Source organism: Oncorhynchus nerka, linkage group LG6 (assembly GCF_034236695.1).
Source record: "Oncorhynchus nerka isolate Pitt River linkage group LG6, Oner_Uvic_2.0, whole genome shotgun sequence".
NCBI classification, from domain to species: domain Eukaryota; kingdom Metazoa; phylum Chordata; class Actinopteri; order Salmoniformes; family Salmonidae; genus Oncorhynchus; species Oncorhynchus nerka.
The window spans coordinates 35,276,666-35,299,410 of NC_088401.1; the positions used below are offsets into that span (position 1 = coordinate 35,276,666).

Consider the following 22,745-nt stretch of genomic DNA (forward strand, 5'->3'; position numbering starts at 1 on the left):
GCAACATACATAAAGGTGTTATAAATGCCTTAAGCATACCCCCTTCATGTAAAGTGTTAACTACCTTTTACCTGGGGTGTGTATTTGATGAATACAGTCCATTCGGAAAGTATTCAGACCCCTTGACTTTTTCCACATTTTGTTATGTTACAGCCTTATTCTAAAATGGATTACATTTAGTGCTGGGCCATTCAAAGACTGAAGCCACTCCTGCTTTGTCTTGTCTGTGTGCTTATGGTCGTTGTCTTGTTGGAAGGGGAACCTTTGCCCCAGTCTACTGGTACTGAGGTACTGAGAGCTCTGGATCAGGTTTTCATCAAGGATCTTCCTCTACTTTGCACTGTTCCATCTTTGACCAGTCTCCCAGTCCCTGACGCTTAAAAATATCACCACAGCATGATGCTGCCACCACCATGCTTCACCGTAGGGATGGTGCCAGTTTTTCTTTAGGCGTGACACTTGGTATTCAGGCCAAGGAGTTCAATCTTGGTTTCATCAGATCAGAGAGTCTTGTTTTTAATGGTCTGAGAGTCTTTTAGGTGCCTTTTGGCAAACTCCAAGTGGGCTGTCATGTTCCTTTTACTGAGGAGTGGCTTACATCTGGCTACTCTACCATAAAGGCCTGATTGGTGGAGTGCTGCAGAGATGGTTGTCCTTCTGGAAGGTTCTCCCATCTCCACAGAGTAACTCTGGAGCTCTGTCAGAGCGACCATCCCTGACCAAGGCCAGTCTCCCCCGATTGCTCAGTTTGGCCAGGCAGCCAGCTCTAGGAAGAGTCTTGGTGGTTCCAAACTTCTTCCATTTAAGAATGATGGAGGCCATTGTGTTCTTGGGGACCTTCTATGCTGCAGAAATGTTTTGGTACTCTTCCCAAGAGCTGTGCCTCAACACAATCCTGTCTCGGATCTCTACAGACAATTCCTTCGTCCTCATGGCTTGGTTTTTGCTCTGACATGCATTGTCAATTGTGGGACCTTATATAGACAGGTGTGTGCCTTTCCAAATCACGTCCAATAATTTGAATTTACCACAGGTGGACTCCAATCAAGTTGTGGAAACATCTCAAGGATAATAAATAGAAACAGGATGCGCCTGAGCTCAATTTTTTTGATTCTCATAGCAAAGGGTCTGAACACGTATGTAAATAAGGTATTTCTGTTTTTAATTTTTAACATTAACATTTTCTGAAATAAAAATAACCGTTTTTGCTTTGTCATTATGGGGTATTGTGTGTAGATTTATGAGTGAAAAAAAATATATATTTAATCAATTTTAGAACAAGGCTGTAATGTAACAAAATGTGGGAAAAGTCAAAAGGTCTGAATACTTTCCGAATACACTGTATGTCAAATAAATGTAATATTTTATGTGTCCAATACCATTGCACCACTTTCCCAGCTAGAGCATTTTACAGAACAAGACCAAACATTTAGTATCAGCAATCTCATCAAAAGTATAGTCTTCTGGGATATCCTACCAATTCACCAAAAGTTGTGTCCCTATTATTGCTGCTGGTCCATTTTGGCTAGTCACTTCTTAATTGGAAGATTAAAGAATGTTCAGACAATTGCACCCTAGATAGAACCTAAGTCACGGGTGTTGATGCTTGTGTCCTCTTGCTCTGTCGCCTGAGTAAGGAAACATGTTTAAGTGCCTCAACCACACGGTGTCGCACTTCTACATGTTAACAGATTGACTTGATGCCGCCGTTTTCACTTTGTTGATTTAAAATCATATAGATTTGATGTGTGTCGATAATCGAATGGGTCATGATGACCAGAACACAGACGTTCAATAGATTTAGGCCGACAAGTACCCTAGCGGGTAAGAGCGCTGGGCCAATAACCGAAAGGTTTATGGTACGAATCCCCGTGTCGATCAGGTGAAAACTGTCGATGTGCCCTTGAGGCACGCAAGGCACATCACTCTGGTAAATGGCATCTGCTGAATTACTCAAATGTAAATATAAGCTTAATCATTTGCCATCTTATCTTTCAGTTGTATGACCATAATGTGTGAAGTAAATACAGACCGTACTCCATGCGTTGGTGGGCATGCAACCACAAGGACTTGGAATACTGCGCCATTGTTTTAGCGCAACAGTCGCTGTTCCTTGAATGGACAGGCATTTGTGTATTAGGCATTTGTGTATTATGTGACAGTGAACTCTTCATTGAGCAAATATTTGATTTAACTACGTTTCCTGTAAATGGAATTGCTCACAGAGTCTCCAAGCAGGTTTAGGGCTAACAAACACGGTTCTGTCTCTAAGTTTTTCAGAAGTTATTTGCGAAAGGCTAACCTCGTTAAATTTGACGTAGGGTCTCTACATTTCACAAGCAGACATTAGGCAGTTCAAAGCAGAGCGGAATTCCTGCAATTCTATCTCGATACGTTAAACTTCACATTTAATTTATTCATAGCTAAACACCAAACTTTTGAGTAAAAAACGCGCTTAACTCGCATTTTAGACACATGCATTGGTGTCAAAGGGAGACTTGCGCCAAAGTTATGCAATTGAAGCAACAGTTCGAATTTTAATTTTGGTAGTCTATGTTCCCCTATGGACCCAGAATGTCAATTTCCAAGAGATATTAGAAAAAGACATGTAACAACTGCAGGTTTGAATATTTTCTTTATATCATTTTGTAATAAACATATAAATAATAAACTCTAGACATTTTTGACACATCGCCCTGTTATGAAAGTTAACTGGAACGCTATAAACTATCCAAACTGTGCATATGCCGCATGTAATTTCTATAAAACTATTTCCCTATTACAAAATATGAAAGGAAAAATACATTTTAGTAAATTTACAGGAGTTACTTATTCATTTATTCAACGAAACGTTTTTTTTTCTATAGGCTACTACTTATACTGTTACTGAATTGTCAGAATGTGCATTTCACATTTTCTCAAAGAAATAGAAAAAAGAAATACAACAAAAGCAGAGGAAATATACATGAGGCAGAATATCTGTCCCACTCTGACAACTTAAACGAAACGTTTCCAACATAATAGAATTCTTAATAAACAAAACAGTACAAGATTTCCAAGTCGTTTCCCAACTATTTAAATTAAAATATATTCTCGTATCTTACACTATTTCAAATAACGAAATGTGATTCGGTAACGATCTGTCAAAATCTAATTTACAATTCTGTGTATAAAAATATAATTTATGGACCCCCACGAAGTTTGTTTATCCCCAAAATATAACAGTCAGTTGCACATGATATGCACAGAACATTGCAACCTGTCAAGACGTTTGCTGCTTTTTACATGGTCTTCTTTTTCTTTGCGGTTTACTTGAGATATACAAAAATAGATTCTGCACAATTTGCTGGTCACACAGTTTTAGAATCCATCCGTGTGAACACAGTTTTAGAATCCATCCGTGTGATACCAGTTAGTTCACATGAGAATAAATTATTCAAATAAAACTTTTAAGGCTCCATTCATTCTTTGAAAGGGACACATGTAAAAGTCACTGAAATAAATATCCCAACTCCGCTGGGGCCTGTCTTTTTTATTCTACTATTGTTTATTGTTCTACATTAGTCTCATTTTGATTTTCCATATGAGGTTTCAACTTGAGTTTATTGACATCCCCAGTGGGTGAAGCGCGTGGCTATCCAAGAGCCACGTTCCTAATTGATATAGAATCTTGGAGTACCAGTGCACTCCGTCCTCGTGTAAGGTGGCGTTGGGCATGGAGTAGTCTTTCGGGGATAGCAACGAGGACAGCCAGTAGCTCATTCTGACAGGTGCAAACGCCAGGTGCGCTAGATTGTGGTCTTCAATTACCGCGTAACATGACGCAAGCACCTGATCTACCACGATGGTTCCTTGAACCGTCACAGGCGCAAATGACCCCTCGTGCTCCTCCGTGTAAATCCGTTCCACGGTGACCGACTTCAGTTGGTTATGCAAATCATCAAAGACGACCACCTTTTGTCCAGGTTTGACTTTGCTCGCAAATACTGCTGACATGCTGTGGAGATCATCCGTTGAGTTGTTGACCACAAAGAGCATATGTGCAGCAGTAAGGATGATTTTCTGGGCTGGTTCTTTAGTCTCTAGCACATAAAACACTCTTCTGGTTGCAGAGTCCTGGTCCACGAACATGATGAAGTCGCTATATGCGAGGTTCCCATCACTGTTGGCTGCCAGCACTTTGTCGCCAACTCTGAGGTCTTTCACTGCCTTCCTGCTTCCATCTTTGAGAGTTACCGAAGCGGTGCCTGGGAAACAGCCTCCTGATTTGGCAGCAACTGAGTTTTCTGTTGAAACAGAAGAGATTATATTAGTGATTGTGAATATATATCCATCAATTACTTGATTTACCCACGAGAGCAGGGCGAGCTGAGCTCAGCACTGTGGAACATGTATATATCATGGGCCTGGCTATGAATGAACCACTGTCACATAAGCCTATTGTCTCTATCCATACTTTATAAAGGATAGAGGAATGAAAATTGTGATTTTAGGCGTATTTATCAATATCCTATATGTTACATTACCCCCCCCCCCCCCCCCAGCCTATTGGCTGCTTCTTGTTGCATTAGATGAGAAAACCGAAAGCCCTGGGTCTGCTGACGTTAATTAAAAACCAATAAAGCGCGGACATTGTCATTCTAAATCAGCTTGTGGACCGAGCCATTCTTGGAAAAGAACACTTGCGCCTTTCCCAGCTTCTCTTCCCATATTTGCTCAGGTGCAGAAACCTCCATGTGACAATTCACACACATAGCCTAGTACTCTCAGAAAAAAACATGAGCGCCGCAAAGACTATTTACCCAGTGGAGCCACTTTTCCAAGCCTCTCGAGATGCAGATTTGAATTTAAATGAGGGCCAAGACTCTAAATGCTTGCAGTCGACCAACATCAATGCCCCTTCTTTTTACCACCTCTCCCCCGCTTTGTTGTCAATCTTGATGGCAATAATTCGGGCCTTTGGAGAACTCTTTTACATTCCGATCTCCAGGATCACACTGTCAGTAAGCACACACATCCACAGAATTAGAAACGACCCGGCTCTGAATTTCTGGATCTAATCTTATTTTAAGATTCCGTGGCATGAAATAAGGTGACAATTGAAAACTAGATTTGCCCCAAACGAATTCAACATTCGTAAGTCTAAATCCCTTTGGTAAAAGTCACATGACCCCCAATGACACGGAATATATGATGTCAAAACGAGTGTGTTGAATTTTAAATAGGTGTTCCATTAAATTCAAAACGCAAAGGTGCTCTTCGGGAAGAATAGGGCTAAGTCGATTTCCATATGTTTTTTTTTTAGGAAACTCAAGAGATGACATTAACCCAAAAGATTTGCCTGAAGTACTTTGGTAAAATGTATATACATTTTGGATGGCCAACACGGATCCAAACATAGGCCTAGAATTGATTGATTCGTTCCGAAAAAAATCATAAAAATCTACACATCTAAAGCTGTAATGTATTTAGTTAACTCGAATAGTATTCTTTTGACGTGCAATGATTTTGGAGTCAATAGCCTATCAGTTAGCTTACAGGGCACAAAATGAAAGTATAGGTCATGGCATTTTATGAGTGTGGGAATAGATTTTGTGAAGTATAAGGTCGTGGTTCCATCTAAGAGACGGTGTGGGGCAATAAAAGATCATTAAAAAAAGGTCTGGTAGGGTCTGTGCATTAAACATGAACAGGAAATGACCCATACACAACACAACTACTATGAAGATGGAGTAGGCCTACTTATTTGAAATCTAAATAGGCCTATAAATCTAGAAGAAATATAACTGATAGGCCTCAAATGAAAGGACAAGAGATCACTGTATAACACGTGAATAGCAAGAGGACACAGAACTCTGAAGGTTGGAGGAAGCATCAAATAATATCCTAGAAACGTTTTTTTTATATATTTAAAAAAAAATAGAAACGTTGTTTATTTCTATCCAATAATCTATGTTGATTAATTGTCTAGCTGGAGTGGCATATTGGTTAAAAAACAAACAGTTTTATAATCAATAACTTTATTCGTTCATCGGTGAGGAATAGGCCTTTATACAACGTCCATGCAACTTCCTTTGTGGGGATTGATGTAAGCTAATGTCAGTAACTGGAATTTAGACAAGTTAAATGTGCGAGTTTAAATCGGACATAATAATGTTTTGATGGGGAGGGCAGGGGGGAGGGGGCTATATTCCCTGTCATTACCACCTTTTCCATACACATTCGTTTTTAATGTCGGTGATGGTGACGAACGGCTTCTTAAACTTGACACCCTACCTGCTTTGACAGAACAGTGGATGTGGGCCTTGGACTCGTAGTAGACCCAGTCGAATCCAGCCTCCACTGCAAGTCTGGACAGCGTGCCGTATTTGCTCTTGTCTCTATCGGAGGTCGTGATATCCACTGCCCTTCCCTCGTAGTGTAGGGACTCTTCGAAATGGTGCCCATCCTCGTCCCAGCCCTCGGTGACGCGGAGCTTGACCCCTGGCCACTGATTCATGACGGAGATAGCCAGGGAATTCAGCTTGTCTTTACATCTCTAGGGAAAGGAAAATGGACCAGTTGTCTATTAAGATATATCAAATTCACGAATCATGCTCACTAGATGCTAATACCCTTTCATGTGTATCAGGCCTGGGTATTAAGCCTCATAACCTTAATTCGATGCCTGAAGGTATGGGCGATTTTGTAGATGCGTGGTTCGAGGCCAAAACCACCGTCCTATAGAGTTGCCATGTTCCTATATTTCAATGGTCTTTCCAAAGTACAAATAATTAAATAGTTAACATTTCATTATATCTGGTAAACCTGAATATCTCCAAGATTCCACCACACTAAACGTCAACTGAGATTCAATCAATACCGTCCATCGTGATGTTCGATGGAGTGATATAGCCTGTGTGAGGGGATATACGTCTACTCACAATGTGAATGGTTTGTTTGAATTACCTAAGCTCGAATGTTCTGTGTGAAGAGCAGCGTCAGAGGGGCACATCTCAGATAGAGAAGCTTGTGATGAAAAATTGATAAGGCATTGCATTCGCTTCACTGGCCTAAAATATATAGATTTGGTCCTTGGACAGGTGCGACCGGTCAATGGCCTATGTGTACTCTCTCCCACGATGATTTAAGATGTGATAGACTCAAATAAAACGAAATGCTGGAATGAATTACATATCTAAAACGCATTAGAATGGGAAAAATGTATCACTTAATGAAACCAAGAATCTTTAGTAGGCTAAAATGTGTGTTTTCTTGGAATAAATAATTGATATTGAGGATCATCTTCAGAAATAACTGAGTTATAAAATAGTTTCCTGTAATCGGAACGTTGCACTTCCTAAACTAACCTTGTGAGATGCTTGGCCATCTCCAAGACAACCCTTCTCAACACTTAACAAATAGGGCCTATGGAAAATATAACATCACAAAAAGCGTATTTTCACCGCAACCAGAGGGAAAGTTGAATTATTCTTGTCGCCACAGTTCTTGGGACGTGACAGGACTACTCAACCGGAGGTTGACACACACAGAGACACACACACACACAGAGACACACACACACAGAGACACACACACACACACAGAGACACACACACAGACAGAGACACACACACAGACAGACACACACAATCCTTTTCCGTTTGTAGGCAACGATCCCCAAGACATGCTGGTCATAAGGTTAGTCTACCAGTGGTATCTCAATTAGCCTAACCGGTCTTTCTTGCGAGAGGTCAAAAAACAACAACATTATACTCGCACTTGTAGCATGCAGTAGGCGAAAAAAAAACATTCTGAGTACGATAGCCGGAGTCAAGAGCCGTGAAGACTAAACTATTTATTAATTCATTGGGTCGTGTGCCGCAAATCAAGCCAAATTATGTTCAGCCACCGTGAAGCCCAGCAGGATCCCTCAGCGGCGCTTTGTGCTCAGACTAAAGTTGTTCAACAAGCCTAGCCCGCAGCCTGCCTCTTAATCTTCCCACAAATGAAATGGTTAGAGGAAACACTTATCAGTTACCTGTCAGCGCAAACAACCCACTGCTCCATCTCAATATCGTCTCGTTTGCGTGGCAATATTCCGTTCACATTAATAAGCTGTGCTTGCTACAGACTACCATGTGATGTTTTTATTTACGACAGACTCTTCCGGGGCTGCGCTAAAAAAAAAATGTCTGTAAAGCGAGGACGTCATTAACTTTCCTCGAAACGAACTTGTCTTTGTAGTTGATGGGACTGCTTGGTTAACCCGCTCACTCAAAATGAGTTGGCGCAGCCCGGGGCATCACGCTTTTATAGTCATCACTTTAACTGGAGTTGTATTTACATTTAGGAAACCACAACAGACACACGTTTAATCTCAGTTGAAATGACAGTTTGCTTAAACAACAGTGAGACTATTCCAGCAATCGATCGTCTATAATAGCCTATGACTTTCAGTGCGCCTGTGCACCCACAGAGCGTCCGCGCGGTCCCCACGACAGCCCACTGGATTGACCTTTACGCACAACAACCATCCAACATAGAAGATGGCAAACATATTCTAGATGCTAACCATTAGCTCTTCATATTATTCAGATATTACGTTGGTTTATCTCGAACTCGTGCTGTTGTTGCAGGTGCGTCTATACAAGGCTACGAAGTGCGCCACTAAACAGCAAATAAATACTGAGCACGATATACTTAATACATGTTTTGTCTAAACTTTGTTTATGCTTCCTCTTCCCATTGACCAAAGGTCATGCGTTCAAATGCTCCCGCCTATGTTAATGAGCCTCCTTTGCCTTGCCTGGTTGATGTAATGCCAACACGTCCTTTCTTTGAATTATAGTCTAGCACAAAACAGAAAGCAATGGAGCTTATTTTGTGACTCACAATGAAATAATGGTTTTTTAATGGTTTTGCGCATTTGTTTATGCGGTCTTAACAGAATAAAACCCCAAATACATCATCCACTCTATTCAGATCGATAAAGAAGGCAGGTAAATGGAGATAAAAGCGCATGGTGTGTCCAAAAAGCAGAGTCCTCGGCACAATTCCCTGTTCAACCACAGCTTAAACGGGTAGTGGCCGAGGGCTACAGACAGAATATATGTTTGAATCTCACTCTAGCCTCCATTTAAAGTGTGATAACGTATATATTGGAGGAAGGGAAGGGAGCGTTTAAGAGAGACGTTGAGACTGCACGCAGGGTGAATATTTAATCAGAGCTCGTGCCCACGTCGCTGTAGACGGTCCAGGGAGTCCGGCTCGCGCACCTCTATCACACTACTTCAGGCTCAGTCGCATTTTAAGGTGGCCGGACTGAAGTAATTCGGTTATTATTAAAATAGCAGCACAGCAAGTGCGGCATAAGCGTAATAAACACCCAATTTAGCCAAACAGTAGCTGGAAATCAAGTAACCTTATGGGCGCGAGACATGCTATCCAGACTGCATTTCTGACCCATATTTGTATGGACAATGCATGCAAGCTAGCCACCCAGAATCTTATGAAGACATCACAGACTAGCATTCGGCTAATGGAAATCTGAATCACAGAAACTACAATGCTTATTTGCCACTTAGCCTTTCCAAAGCAAATGCATTACGCAAGGCGCAGTCGGTGCGCCTTTGCTATATCATTGCACTAATTGGCCGCGTCCCACCCATTTATGAAGTGGTAACAGTGTTCAGAACATTCTCAAAGAAATGTCAGTCTTCATGCGCCGATAAACACTATACTGCGAAAGGGTGAATACCATTATGCAAGAATATATCTGAATGCGCCAACCATGCATAAACAACACCGCTGCTATAGTCATAGATGCCAGATCAGATGACTGAAATTAAGATTTAAGACAAGATGTAATCTAAATCTTAACGGTGCAATAGGTGAATATCCTATTGATATATAGTAAGCTAATGCATAACACAGCCTGTGCGCGTCTGTACAAGACAAGGCCTTGATACAAATATAGATATGATGAGAGAGAACCACATAAATATTTCAAATAAACTGCCACAATCATGAAGGCCGGGTGTTTTACCGAAATGCCACTAGGCCTATGTCATGTCTCTGGTTTGATTATGAAAGCCTTACCCATGCAGGACCTAATCAAAAGTGCAACGCTCTGAGATCGAAACGGAACCTTTTCACACATCTGCTTTAAAAAGCACAGACCTGAGACCTAAATATGTCCTTATTTGTGCTGCGCAATCTTCATCCTTATGTGACAGGTTGTGTTAGACAGTGTGCTAGAAGATGCACGGCATTAAACATGTATTCGTTTTACCTGAGTCATGAGCCTGTCCGCACCGGTGTTCTCTTCATCCTTGAAGATAATGTCAGTATTGTAATTGGGAGTCAGTTCTTTAAATCGCTCGGAGTTCCGTGTGATCTTCCCTTCATATCTGCCACTGGCCCCCAGGGTCTTCTCCGCGACGTTTGGGATGAATTGCTTGTACGCAAGAGGTGTCAGCTTCTTCGGATGTTTTCTCCTCCCGTAGCCCCTGCCCGGTCCACAACCCATCCCAGAGGACACCAAGGACAAGGAGATCAACCCGACCAGAACGATTCTTGTCAACAGCAGCATTTCGTCCATAAAATCTAAATTACTCGGAGCCTCTCAGTATGTTGTCAACCGGCGGCGGTTTCTATGTCTCTCCTGCCTCTCGCTCCGCTGCTTCCACAATGTCCTTGTCTCCTCTTCTAGTTCGTCTGTAGGCTACCGGTGCCCCCCGATCACTACCGTGGCAGGTGCGGAAATGAACGCCTCTTTAAAATAATAACGGAACACATCGAAGGAAAGACGTTGCTGCGTGGGTAAAAAGTGAGAAAATTAGCCACGGAATCTCTGCGTAGTCGAGCTACAGCCGCTTGTGCGAGCAGACCGCTTTTACTGCTATGTATTATAGCACCGATCTATGGCAGGGAGGGACCTGATTGGTTCGCCCAGACAAACCCTTCTGATGTTATCCCACAAAGAGTAAAACAATCTTTAAAGATTTTTTTTCACCTGAATGGTGGGTTATAGGGGAGGGGCTGTACTCCATGGGAAAACATCAATTACACTTTTTTTTCTCTCTTCCTCTGTTCCTAAAACTAACCAATTGATGAAAACCCACCTAGTAGACTATAGGCCTGTGTTGTTATGCTATTTGACTTAGTGTGGGTGATTCGAATGTTGTGTCTAGAATTATTAGATCAACTTTGGTACACGTTGACTCCCCACTTGCGGGAAATAGCTTGAAAATCCGTGCGCGCGCACGGGTGCGTATGTCTCTGACTGACTGGGTGTTCCTCCCTGTGTAAGAGTGAGTCTATGTTAGAGTGTCTGGGTGGAAAGACTGCCATGAATAAGCCAGAAGTTGTCAATAAGTTGTACAATTGGTTAACCAACCAATAAACCTTTTTAAAACAGCTATTACGAAATATAATGTAGGCTAAACTAATGTATGCACACATGTCCAGCTATGCCGTTTGACTCGGGCACGAAACCCCTCATTTCAGTGTAAGCATTTTAGACCTGTTTTCAGTCAGAACAGAAAGTAGCAGGACACATTGCGTTTCAGTCTGCTATTGCATAGAAAGAGAACATCCTATGCTAAGTGAAAAACCTTGCGTTTATTTTCTTGCATAAAAATAAATAAATCATATCAATGCGCATGACACTGGCATAGGCCGTGGAGCACACATATGCTATGTGGATGCATGTCACGTTTTAGAGCCACCATCCACATTTTCTTCAGATAAAGCGTTGCATGGAAGCAGGCTTTTTTTAAATGGACAAAATTGACAAATTAGGTCTAACTCAAATTCAAATTTTATGTTAATGATACATGCGTAATGCGCGCTGTACATGAGCCTTTCCAAAATTCGACAAATGATAATTATTGAAACGACACTGCAATACCATGTGCAAACACAAATTATAAGAGTAGCCAACACTTTTCTGTTACTTTGTGTCACACCTTTTAATACAAATGTTGAATTACATTTTCTTTATTGTTACAATAGGCCTAAAAGTATGTTGTGTGGAAGCATAGGCCTTATAAGCCTATATGTTCAGATGTTCAGCCTTGAAACTAAGGGAATACCTTCGCACTAAACATTTTAAAACACATTTTAAACTTCTAAACAACTTTTAATATTCAGTCTCTTTCCAAACTAATAATATCCAGGCCTATTATGGAATATAATTATGTTTAGGCCCATCTTAATAAATTCACCCCAAATGCACATCATCCCCAAAATATGGATAAAACCTGATCAGCACAAAAATGTGTCCTGGTTTGAATGGTGTTTTTGGGAGAAGAGACTTGGGGTGTTCTGAGGTTGTTATCCCAGGCCTCTCCTTCCTCCACATCCTGGGCCACTGGTTATTGGAAATGGCTTGTCAAGTGTACACAAACACGCTGCTGTCTGTTTGGGCCAGGGATCAGACCACAAAGCTTGTCCCCCAAAGTCCACTTCATTGACAGATTAAGCCATGGTAACCACTGTTTTCACTGGTCCATAGCAGCAGACGAGGTATGTGCGTTAATTGTCTTACTTTCTCTTGTCTTCACACGTTTGCAGGACCGCTCTCAAAGATGGTGTCTGTTTGTCTTGGGAAGACATATTAATGCTCTGCCTCTGCTCCTCGATGGTCAGGCCTTTGTTAGCAGGCCCCATTGCAGATAACGATTTGTTTTTGCTTCTGGTGATGACCAAAACTCAATGTATGCATAGAATGTTCATCAGTATCGAATTGATGCTGCATGGCAGATCATAGCTGAGCTTCACAAAGAGATTGTGACCTGTTAATATTAAGATTGCTTTCATCAATATTTCCTGGGTTTATCGAAGTAAACTCCTTGTCTAGGACTTGGCAATGAGTGAACCACTCTGGTCTGACACAATATGAAACATTAGCAGAGGCCTTGAAGATATTGCCACAGTGAATGACCATTGTAGAAGCGATAATGGCCCTGTGTGGCTCAGTTGGTAGAGCATGGCGCTTGTAATGCCAGGGTTGTGGGTTTGATTCCCACGGGGGACCAGTTCGAAAATGTATGCAGTCGCTACTGTAAGTCGCTCTGGAAAAGCGCATATTGTAAATTGTAGTATTTCTCTGCTCTGATACTGTATATGCATATTACTACATAAAGTATCACAGACAAAAATCTGTGGCTCGGTTGAATAAAAGTCTAATGAGAGGAGCTTTGTACGTAATCACAAAACCCTTTGTTCAGTAAGGAGGTGCTGATTTGGGTCAAGCAAACAATGGATTACTTAGTATTTTGAGATGATTCTTAAAAATGGCTATAAGTCAAAAAGAATAATGTATCCTGGGTGAATTATTGGTTAACATTAGTATTCCATATCATAGTGATCATGCAGAAATATTAATAGTTATGATTAACCTATCTTTGTATGTGGCACGAGAGCGAGGGAGATCCTGTCTCCACAGGAGAGACGGGTTAGGTCTAACTTAAACTTGCCCTGGCTGACCTCCAGCACTGCCAACCCTGTGTCTGTAGCCCGTGCCAGGCTCATGCCAGCTTAGGGCAGGTGATGTTACGGCAGGTGATGCTACATCTCACTTAATGTGCACAGGAACACAATGAAGCCCTTGCCAAAAGATGACCAGTTAAGCTAGCAGAGCGTCAGGCCAAACCGAGAGTCCCCCTCTGTTCAGAGTACAAGAAAAATAACTCGATTATCTACGTATAGCTGTGCACACACCCTTGAAATGCCTCTATGTTCTTTGTTTCCAGAGTGACAGGAGAATCTCAGTTGTCTCGGCAGTAGGCACATTTCAGCAGCCGTCAACATGGAAGTCCTGAGTAAACACAGGGAGGACTAGCCTACAGCTGCAGGAGACGTTCCAGAACCAAGGGCAGTGTTAAAGCTGAGGTCACAGGCAGTGAACAGGAGTTCAGGTATCACTACTCTGAGATGTAGACCCAGACAGACATGCCAGTGATGCCTCAAAATCACAGGGACTGCCGCGCGGTGTGGTGGGGACTGGTGAGGCAGGTGGAGCCCTCACCCTCAGACTCCACCAACCCACCACCACATCCGCCCTGGTGGCTGACGCCATAATGTCTTGTACCAACGAACCAACTGGGTACATTACCTCAATCACACGAGGAGAAGAGAAAAAGGCCTCCCTGTAAATTGGTAACTAAATGTGTGAAATGTAAAAATGGTAAGCAATGTAAATAATGCAGACTGGAGGCCATGAATAATGCAACCTGTACAGACGACTAGGAGGCTGTGCTGCTGCCTGGGCTCCGAGGGAACTAACCAGTCCACTGGAAGCACAGCTGACAATAAGAACACAGCCCAGCCAAGCATCTCTTCTCCAGCATTGACACAGCCATAGCCTCCGGGGTGAAGTTTCCCCTAGGTACAGATCTAGGATCAGCTTCCCCTCCCCAATCATTACCTATTAGTGGGGGAAATGCAAAACTGACCCAAGATCAGCGTTTATGGGCAACTTCACCCTACTCTGAGGCCCTGGACAGAGGGTGGGGCGACAGGTAGCCTAGTGGTTAGAGTGTTGGACTAGTAACCGAAAGGTTGCTTGATCAAATCCCCGAGCTGACAAGGTAAATATCTGTCGTTCTGCCCCTGAACTAGGCAGTTAACCCACTGTTCCTAGGCTGTCATTGAAAATAAGAATTTGTTCTTAACTGACTTCCCTAGTTAAATAAAATGGTGGGGGAGGGGACGTGCGATACCTGGATGATCTGAACACTGGGAGCAGAATCTCAACAGCATAATGTTTATACAGTGGTAGAGACTAGTCCATTTAGAGACAGCACTCATAAATAGTAGAACATAGTCACCAGGGACAGCAGAGCAGTAGGAGAGAGCCATGCTAACTGCTACCAGGAGTGACACAGCAACAATAAGAGTTGTTTGATGAAATCATTAAAGGGGGATTGAGGGCATTAGGAATTGCGTAGTGCCGCTGAGCCTGTTGCATGTGATGGATAATCCACGGTGAGATGGATGACTCATCATTTCTCTCCATGGCCATCTCCATACATCTACCTTCCAGGTGACTATGGGTATGTCCAATGTGGCAACCTATTCTCTACATAGTGCATTACTTTTGACCAGATCCCTGGTCAAAAATATTGCACTATATAGGGAATGGAGTGCCATTTTGGATGCAGGCTACACCACCTTCGCAACCCTTTTTTTCTGCCATGTGATTGGGGCCATATTCCATAGGCCTTGATTGAAAACACCCATCCACCTCAGCCATACCGAAATAAAGCACTCATTGGTTGTTTGAGCATGTTCCCCTCACCAGTTTGAGCCGGCATGGAGGATCTCGATTTGCCTCTGATCTGAAAAAAGCTAAACAGTTGGCTAATTTTGCACAACACAGTGTTAACCAAGCATGTGGCGAGGTAGAATGAAAGGGGCTGAACAGAGCTTTTGCTGGTCTAAGTCCTTCCATGACTGTTCTAAGTCCTCCTTCTGTCTGAGGTTTTGATGGATTAACACTGCAGAGTGATCACGCACACACACACACACACCCTGTGCCAGCTAGTTCTCTTTTTTTGTTCGGTAAAAGGAGGTTCCTTTATTCGACCCAATAGAAAACCATCACCAAGGACAAGGTTGATCGTTTCAAATGGCAGGTGTCCCGATTCAGGGCTTGAGGGCTTTCAACCTGGCCCGAACCTTTGACAATCTGCAATAGGTGAAACTGGCACACTTAAGCCAGTTATCCCACAACCTTTCCCCAGGTGGAAAAATCCTCCTATCTTTGAATCACTTAAGACGGTCCAATCCCGCTTTTTAGAGGACATTGGTCATGATTTGTATTGAAAGGATTGATATGTCCTGAAGGCATTTCATTTGGAGTTACAACGGAGATTGCGCAACAACAGTACCTGGGATTGTAGCTCTCGGTGTGTCACAGAGTCTGTAAAGATGTTTTATTTGCTCCCTGCAGCCGCTCCCAATACTTAAACATTAAGCGCCAAGGCTAGACAGGCAAAACCACTTTGAACTACGTAGTAGGGTGAACCCAACGCGCAGGGGAGGGGTGGTGGGGCATGGTTAGAACATCCAGGCCTTAACTGGGATAATGCTTGATTAGAAGAGAGTCTCATGCCACTTCTGTTGACATATCACATTCCGTGTGTAACATCGGTCCTATTCCCTTCCCTGGTAGTCACACAAATGCCAAATTATAGATTGTTTGAGAGGATGGGCTAAATAGATCCTGTGTTTCTGTGATACGAGTGGTTTGTCACCCATATGGGTTTAAATGTACTGAAATCATACCTAGAAACAAAGGGCAACAACACAGTGACTCATGTGCATGAAATCAAGGCCCTCTTCTGTTGTGAAACTATAATGGCCATTTCAGCAACAGACAACAAACAAATGATAATTGCGTTGACGTGACAAATCTGGATATGCAAGGTCAATGTTTATGGTGGGAAAACTCTGCTTCGGCATGATCTGATCAATCTGCGTTTTTTTTTTTTAGAAACCTGAGGACACAGATACTATCTGTGTAATGATCCCGAGTCCTTCAAGTGTGTGCCATTCCACCTCAGGCCTATCAAATAGAGTCTATAAATTAACCCAAGAGCCTTGCAAACGCCAATGTAGCTTAATTATGCCACAGGAACAGGCTACTGCGCTTCCTCATGCCAACCACACTAACCACGCCAGTATCTGCTAGTCATTATGGTATCTGCTCTTTCCCATCTAAGTGAATGATTGCTGTCCTTGGAGTAACAATGCATCAGATTCTCACTTCGTTGGTTCTTTTTCAGAAGTAAAGCTTGGAGGAAATGTTGTCCTGGATTGATTCCAAAGTACTGCTCATGCTCTCTGAAGATACAGTCGGTGCCTATTTCCTAATTGATTATGATATTAACCAAAGGTAAAGTAACCATTAACTTCATGAGTCACAGGCTGCATATTTGTAACGTCTGCTTACACATCATAAAACAAACGAGTCAAAAGTAGACAACTACCTCATACCATTGCAACGGACACAGGCACAGTTCAGTCTAACTAACCAGCTAACGACTTTGATGATCATTTCTCTTCATGGACATCACACCAGGAGTGAGAGTCGTCTACAGAGTTCACAATCGACCTCCAAAACGTCAAAACCGTCAAACTGACTTACTCCTGGGAAGAACTGTGAGTTCTCTGAGTGTGCGTGTGATTTGTGAGCGTGTGCGCTTAGACTAGCTTTCAGAAAAACAGCAAAACAGAAGCTAATGAGGCGAGTGACTGATAGCGGAGTGGGTTATGTCAATAGAGTGTGGCAGGCAGGCAGACAGGTAGTGGGGCTTAGACTGAGATTGCATTCCAAATGGCACCCTGTTCACTATATAGCGCACTACTTTTGACCAGAGCCCTTTTGGTCAAAAGTAGCGTGCTATGTAGGGGATAGGGTGCCATTTGGGAAGCATACTGAGAGACCAGCCCAGCGTGGAGGAGACTGGAGAACCAAGGTGAGGAGAGCAGAGTTGTGAGCGGCGTCGAAGGGATATGTCAAACGGCGCTCTGGAGGATGAGCTTGGATAGTAGCGAGCTGATTAGACATCGGCCTGGCGCTGCACCTCTGAGTCACACCTTCTTAGTGACCCCCTGCCAGTCATTCCCCCCCCCCCCCCCCCCCCCCCCCACCATCTCCCAGAATAATATAATCTCCCTTGCAAACAAGACACCTTAACAAAGGCTCAGTCATATCACTTCTGTTGTTGTCGTGTCTGTGTGTTGTTGCCGTGTTGTCGTGTCTCTCCAAATGGCACCCTATTCCCTATGTTGTGCACTACTTTTGACGTGCGCTGGTCAAAAGTAGTGCACTATAATGGGAATAGTGGAGAGGTAAGGCTGGGAATTGCCAGGGACAGGCTCTGGTCAGAAGTAGTGAACCCAAAAGGGAATAGGGTGCAATTTGGGATGCGCACAGTGTGTTAGCATGGAGATCAAGCTCAGACCTTCAGGCTCACCTTCCCTTTCACAGACTTTCAGCTCTGAAGCCTCGTCGACACTTCAAACAACACATGACTACTTTGACAATAACCAATCAGGCCCCTGTTAAAAAGATGTGTTTTTTTTTTCAGGTCCACAAACTTATTTCAGGGAAGAGGACATACTCAAATCGACGCTATTGCTGGAATGACAGACAGACGGATAGATAGACAGACAGACAGACGGACTTGCACCAGCTCTTCTAGGTGTGTCCTTCACATTGCAAGTCCACACCTCACATACCACACCGATAATACCACCCCTGCGAAAGGAGTCGAGAAAATCTGCCTCTGTCTCTTTCTCCGCCGCTCCATCTCTATCTGTTTCTCTCCTCTGGGGGCCTCTCTCTCTCACTCGCTCTGTCTGTGAATTATAGTGCTGTTAGTAGAGATATAAAATTGGCGTGTTAGATTAGTGCCCGGGATAAACTGCTGTGGAGTAGACAAAGCCCAGCTACAGTGGCTCCAACCTAAAGAGCATGGCTATCGATCGCAGGCTGCCGCCATTGATCGTCCATTCCCTTCTGTGATGTAATCACGTTGTCCTCGTTATCTGTCTCACCAGACAGTGTCTGACTCCAATTCTCTGGTACTCTCCTAAATGGCACCCTATTTCCTATGTAGTGCGCTACTTTTGACCGGCGAGACAGACTTGCCCTATAGGCCCTAGTCGAAAGTAATGCACTATAAAGGGAATAGGGTGCCATTTGTGATGTTGACTCTGAGTCCTCTTCCTCTGCCTCCAAGTGAAACCATACCGATTCTTTGACACTCAAGCCTGCTGGGATCATAGTCCAACGAGCAAGAAGGAGTCCCTCCTTCCTTCCTGACGACTAAAGTCTGGCAGTAAACTCAGTAAGCTGCTACTAATCCTGTGGCGGCTGGAAAACAAGACCACACTGAAAAAATACATTTCAAAGGTTCAAAAAACAAATGTGAACATTGTTTCAGAAGTTTAGAATATGTGTGTAAATCCCAGCTAACAACAAACTTTAGAGAACGTTCCCTTAAGAGTCTCATTAGGTCATTACATAACGTTTTCATATGGATGTTCCTGTGGAGTGCAATGATTGTTTCCAGCTTTTGAATGCAGCTTTTTCCCGTGAATACGTACCGTGAATGCAGTGTTAACCGTGAATGGAGTCTCCGCGACCATGGGAACATTGCCTTTAATTGTCCATCGCGCTACAAAGCGGATCTTCAGCACTACAGATTGAATAGGGCTCTTAATGTCAAACAGAACTGACCCAGAACATGGTTACCGTGTTCTCAGACTATCCAATATTAATGTTCTAGACATGTTTCATGGGAATGTTGCAAGAACATTCCTGTGTCCAAATAACATTTAAAACATTGGACGTTCTGTCATGGTCCGCTGGAGGTTTTTGTCTAGTTCCCAGCTTGTTCCAGGGACGTCCCTTAAATTTTTTTTTTGAAACATTTGGTGTAACGTTGATGGAATGTTCTCCTCACCCTCATAAAACTGGACACATTCATGTTCTTGCAAGGTTCCATGAAACACGTTTAGAACATTAATATTGGATGTCATGAGAACATAATAACCATGTTCTGGGTAAGTTATGTTTGACATTAAGGGAGCGTGTCCCTAACTCTTAACGCTAAAAACAAAGCTTCTCAAGAGGTTTTTGCAAACAGATATAGAATTTTCCCATAACCAACGGAAGACGTGACCCTCAAACATCCGTGGAACATTGCGGGTCACATAACAAAAACGTTCTCTCTTCCTAGAATTGTTAGCTGGGAGACATGTTTTAACACATCACGTAGATCTAGGAGTTCCAAACATCAATATATTTCAGGCAGTTGTCATAAAGACGTACTTCGCGATCAAGCCATTAAAGAACACAAACGCCAGCGCTATAAATCTTAAATGATTCTACAAATCAGACGTACAGTCAATTGGAATAGTGAGATGGTGAAGCATGGTGTGTGTACTACTCCGGGAGAAACAGTAGTGTGCTCCGCGACTGACAGGAACAGCGGAAGTTGTGCTTATCTCAGGTCTCTTTGTGCAGGTGGGAAAACACCCCGCCCTTTATCTTTACAGCCTTGCAGCAGGTAGGTGCTTCATCAGGTAAGGAGGAGGAGGAGGGGAGGGGGGGGGGGGTTAGGTTTAAAGCTTTGTGCACCTGCTTCTGTAGGCTACTGTGGGTAGTAAAGTCTATAAAAAAGACCCAGATCACAGGGGACTAGATGCTACCTGTTTGAGGAAAGGGATTGAGGCCTTTCCGATGCAGTGGACCATTAAAACCCATTAAAACACATCACATGAGTTACGCCATCTTTGTGAAGACACGTCATCATTACGATAATCATAGGGTTTCCGTATGAACTGTAATTGCTGGTGTCGACAATGTCGAGTCATTGAAAAGGACTGTATAATGTGAAGGTTTGTTGAGAAGCTAAGCAATTCACACACCAACGGTGCTCTAGCCCCAGAGAGCACAGAACGTTCCCCCTAGTGGTCCCTAAAGGTTTCGGGAACATTGCTATGTTGGTTAAGGAGAAGGCAATATTTCTCATACATGTTTTTTGTTACTCATACAAAGTAAGTAAGTCAAATGTAAATGCAATTTTTGGATTAAGCTGACATATGCGGTGTTCACCATGAATGCGGTCTCCGTGAATGCGGGAACATTGCCTTTACATTTCAGTAACGCTATAACGCGGATCTTCCGTGAAACTTCTGCGATGTGGATTGAGAGAGTCCAGTTTCCGGCGGTGCTACAGTTGGGACTGACCCGTCAGACTTCCTCTGCTTGTGAAGCGTCCTGAAAACTGACAGGAAAGTGTGTAAAAACTCACCTACTCGCTACATTACAGAGTACGCTCCTGACCAGACTGGACATCGGCGATCAAAAATGTGTTGAATTTACTGCCTCAAATTCCTTGGAGTCGAGGAGAGGGATTCTTGCAATTTCAAACACACACAAAAAACGAGTGAACTCTTAGCATTTCACTTGAATGATTGTGATCCTGGGCACTATACTGTACCTCTCATCACATTTAGATCTAGCTGGACTCGGTTTGACCTACATCTCTTGCCTTTGTGAACTGGGCTGTGAACAGACATGACACTCACTGTTAAGCGCATGCTACAGTGTCCGGGCAGGAGCGTGAAGTCACAAGCTCTGCTGGTCGGCTACTGCGTAGCAACCTAGCGGTGCCAGAAGCCCTGGTCTGCCCTGGAAAGTCTATGTAAATTACGATCGCCAGAACGGCCGATTGTTTGGGGGGGGGACAGCCGCTTTGGGCTCTAAAATTGGTTTATTACGATTAAGTAAGATCCCCCACAGTGAATTATTTTAACGTTCGCTACAAATCAAGATATTTCATGAAATAGTGATCCATTCTGACTACTACATTTGTCGTCACACAGGACCACGTGCTGACACAGACCGATCACGGGCCGACAGGCTACGAGGAGGCTCCACAGACATTAAGGTTGACTCTCTCAGGCAGGATGAAAACAACTATATCGACCGTGATCTTTTGCTAAGTTACGGCCACTTTCACCATGATCCTTAGAGATTATTTTGGTGCCATTCAGACCCATTCAGAAAAATGGTGCACTTCAAATTGAAATACTTCCAGGCTTCAAATGCCTATGGAGTTTTCCATAGGAAGATGTGGAAGACAGTCAGCGCTATCACTAAATATTGGTTTTAATGTCTATGGAGTTTTCCATAGGAAGATGTGGAAGACAGTCAGCGCTATCACTAAATACTGGTTTTAATGCCTATGGAGTTTTCCATAGGAAGATGTGGAAGACAGTCAGCGCTATCACTAAATACTGGTTTTAATGTCTATGGAGTTTTCCATAGGAAGATGTGGAAGACAGTCAGCGCTATCACTAAATACTGGTTTTAATGTCTATGGAGTTTTCCATAGGAAGATGTGGAAGACAGTCAGCGCTATCACTAAATACTGGTTTTAATGCCTATGGAGTTTTCCATAGGAAGATGTGGAAGAGTCAGCGCTATCACTAAATACTGGTTTTAATGCCTATGGAGTTTTCCATAGGAAGATGTGGAAGACAGTCAGCGCTATCACTAAATACTGGTTTTAATGCCTATGGAGTTTTCCATAGGAAGATGTGGAAGACAGTCAGCGCTATCACTAAATACTGGTTTTAATGTCTATGGAGTTTTCCATAGGAAGATGTGGAAGACAGTCAGCGCTATCACTAAATACTGGTTTTAATGTCTATGGTTAAGCACACAACTGATTTGACAGAGTTTTCCCAGTACTTTATACTTCAACAACTCCTTGTTAGTCAAGAGAGACACATTGAGGAATTGAGTTTGTTTGACTCAATGTAGTCAAGTTAGTGACTTACTGCTCGTGTTTAAGACACCACTCCTTAGTTCATTTAGTGACTTGGACTTTTACAGTTTAAGTTAAAAAGATAATGGAAATGAATACCATTTCTAATTGTTGTAGAGTACTTTAAGAGAGGTATGGGTATTTGATACATTTGAGTGGTCAGAGTGGAGCTGGACAGAACACATCTCTAAATAACGTGCGCCACGACGATGTGCAGGCGGACAGGAAGTGGTGCTATACAGACAGACCAATTATATGTGACCGTAGAGACCATCCGACTGACTAGCATTGAACATGATCCTTGGGAGTCACAGGCAATTTGTATCTCCTCCCAGGGAACTTTGATGTGAGCCTCCAACCACCTTGACTTCCTTTGACAAATAGGTTTGATGACCTTTATGACCTTAG

At 43.0% G+C, this 22,745-nt stretch overlaps 1 protein-coding gene and 1 non-coding gene across 2 annotated transcripts; one reads left to right on the plus strand and one right to left on the minus strand.

Moving 5' to 3' along the window:
• Positions 1-2,616: 2,616 nt before the first annotated feature.
• Positions 2,617-10,909, minus strand: shha (sonic hedgehog signaling molecule a). The gene is made up of 3 exons (XM_029661538.2): positions 10,274-10,909; positions 6,277-6,538; positions 2,617-4,286 (listed from the first exon to the last, which is right to left on the minus strand). Exons 1-3 carry the CDS (start codon positions 10,580-10,582, stop codon positions 3,592-3,594), a joined length of 1,266 nt encoding a protein of 421 aa, XP_029517398.1. The 5' UTR covers positions 10,583-10,909; the 3' UTR covers positions 2,617-3,591.
• Positions 10,910-12,946: 2,037 nt separating this feature from the next.
• Positions 12,947-13,022, plus strand: trnat-ugu (transfer RNA threonine (anticodon UGU)). Its single transcript has one exon. It is a non-coding gene; the product is annotated as a tRNA-Thr (tRNA).
• The last annotated feature ends 9,723 nt before the right edge of the window (positions 13,023-22,745 follow it).

Bases quoted from the DNA above. Each gene is read 5' to 3' on its own strand.
- shha (XM_029661538.2), bottom strand. From the start codon at position 10,582: ATGGACGAAATGCTGCTGTTGACAAGAATCGTTCTGGTCGGGTTGATC. The intron at 6,539-10,273 runs GTAAAACGAATA...TCCTTTCCCTAG, and splicing joins CGGACAGGCTCATGACTCAG to AGATGTAAAGACAAGCTGAA. The intron at 4,287-6,276 runs GTAGGGTGTCAA...CTGTTTCAACAG, and splicing joins CCACTGTTCTGTCAAAGCAG to AAAACTCAGTTGCTGCCAAA.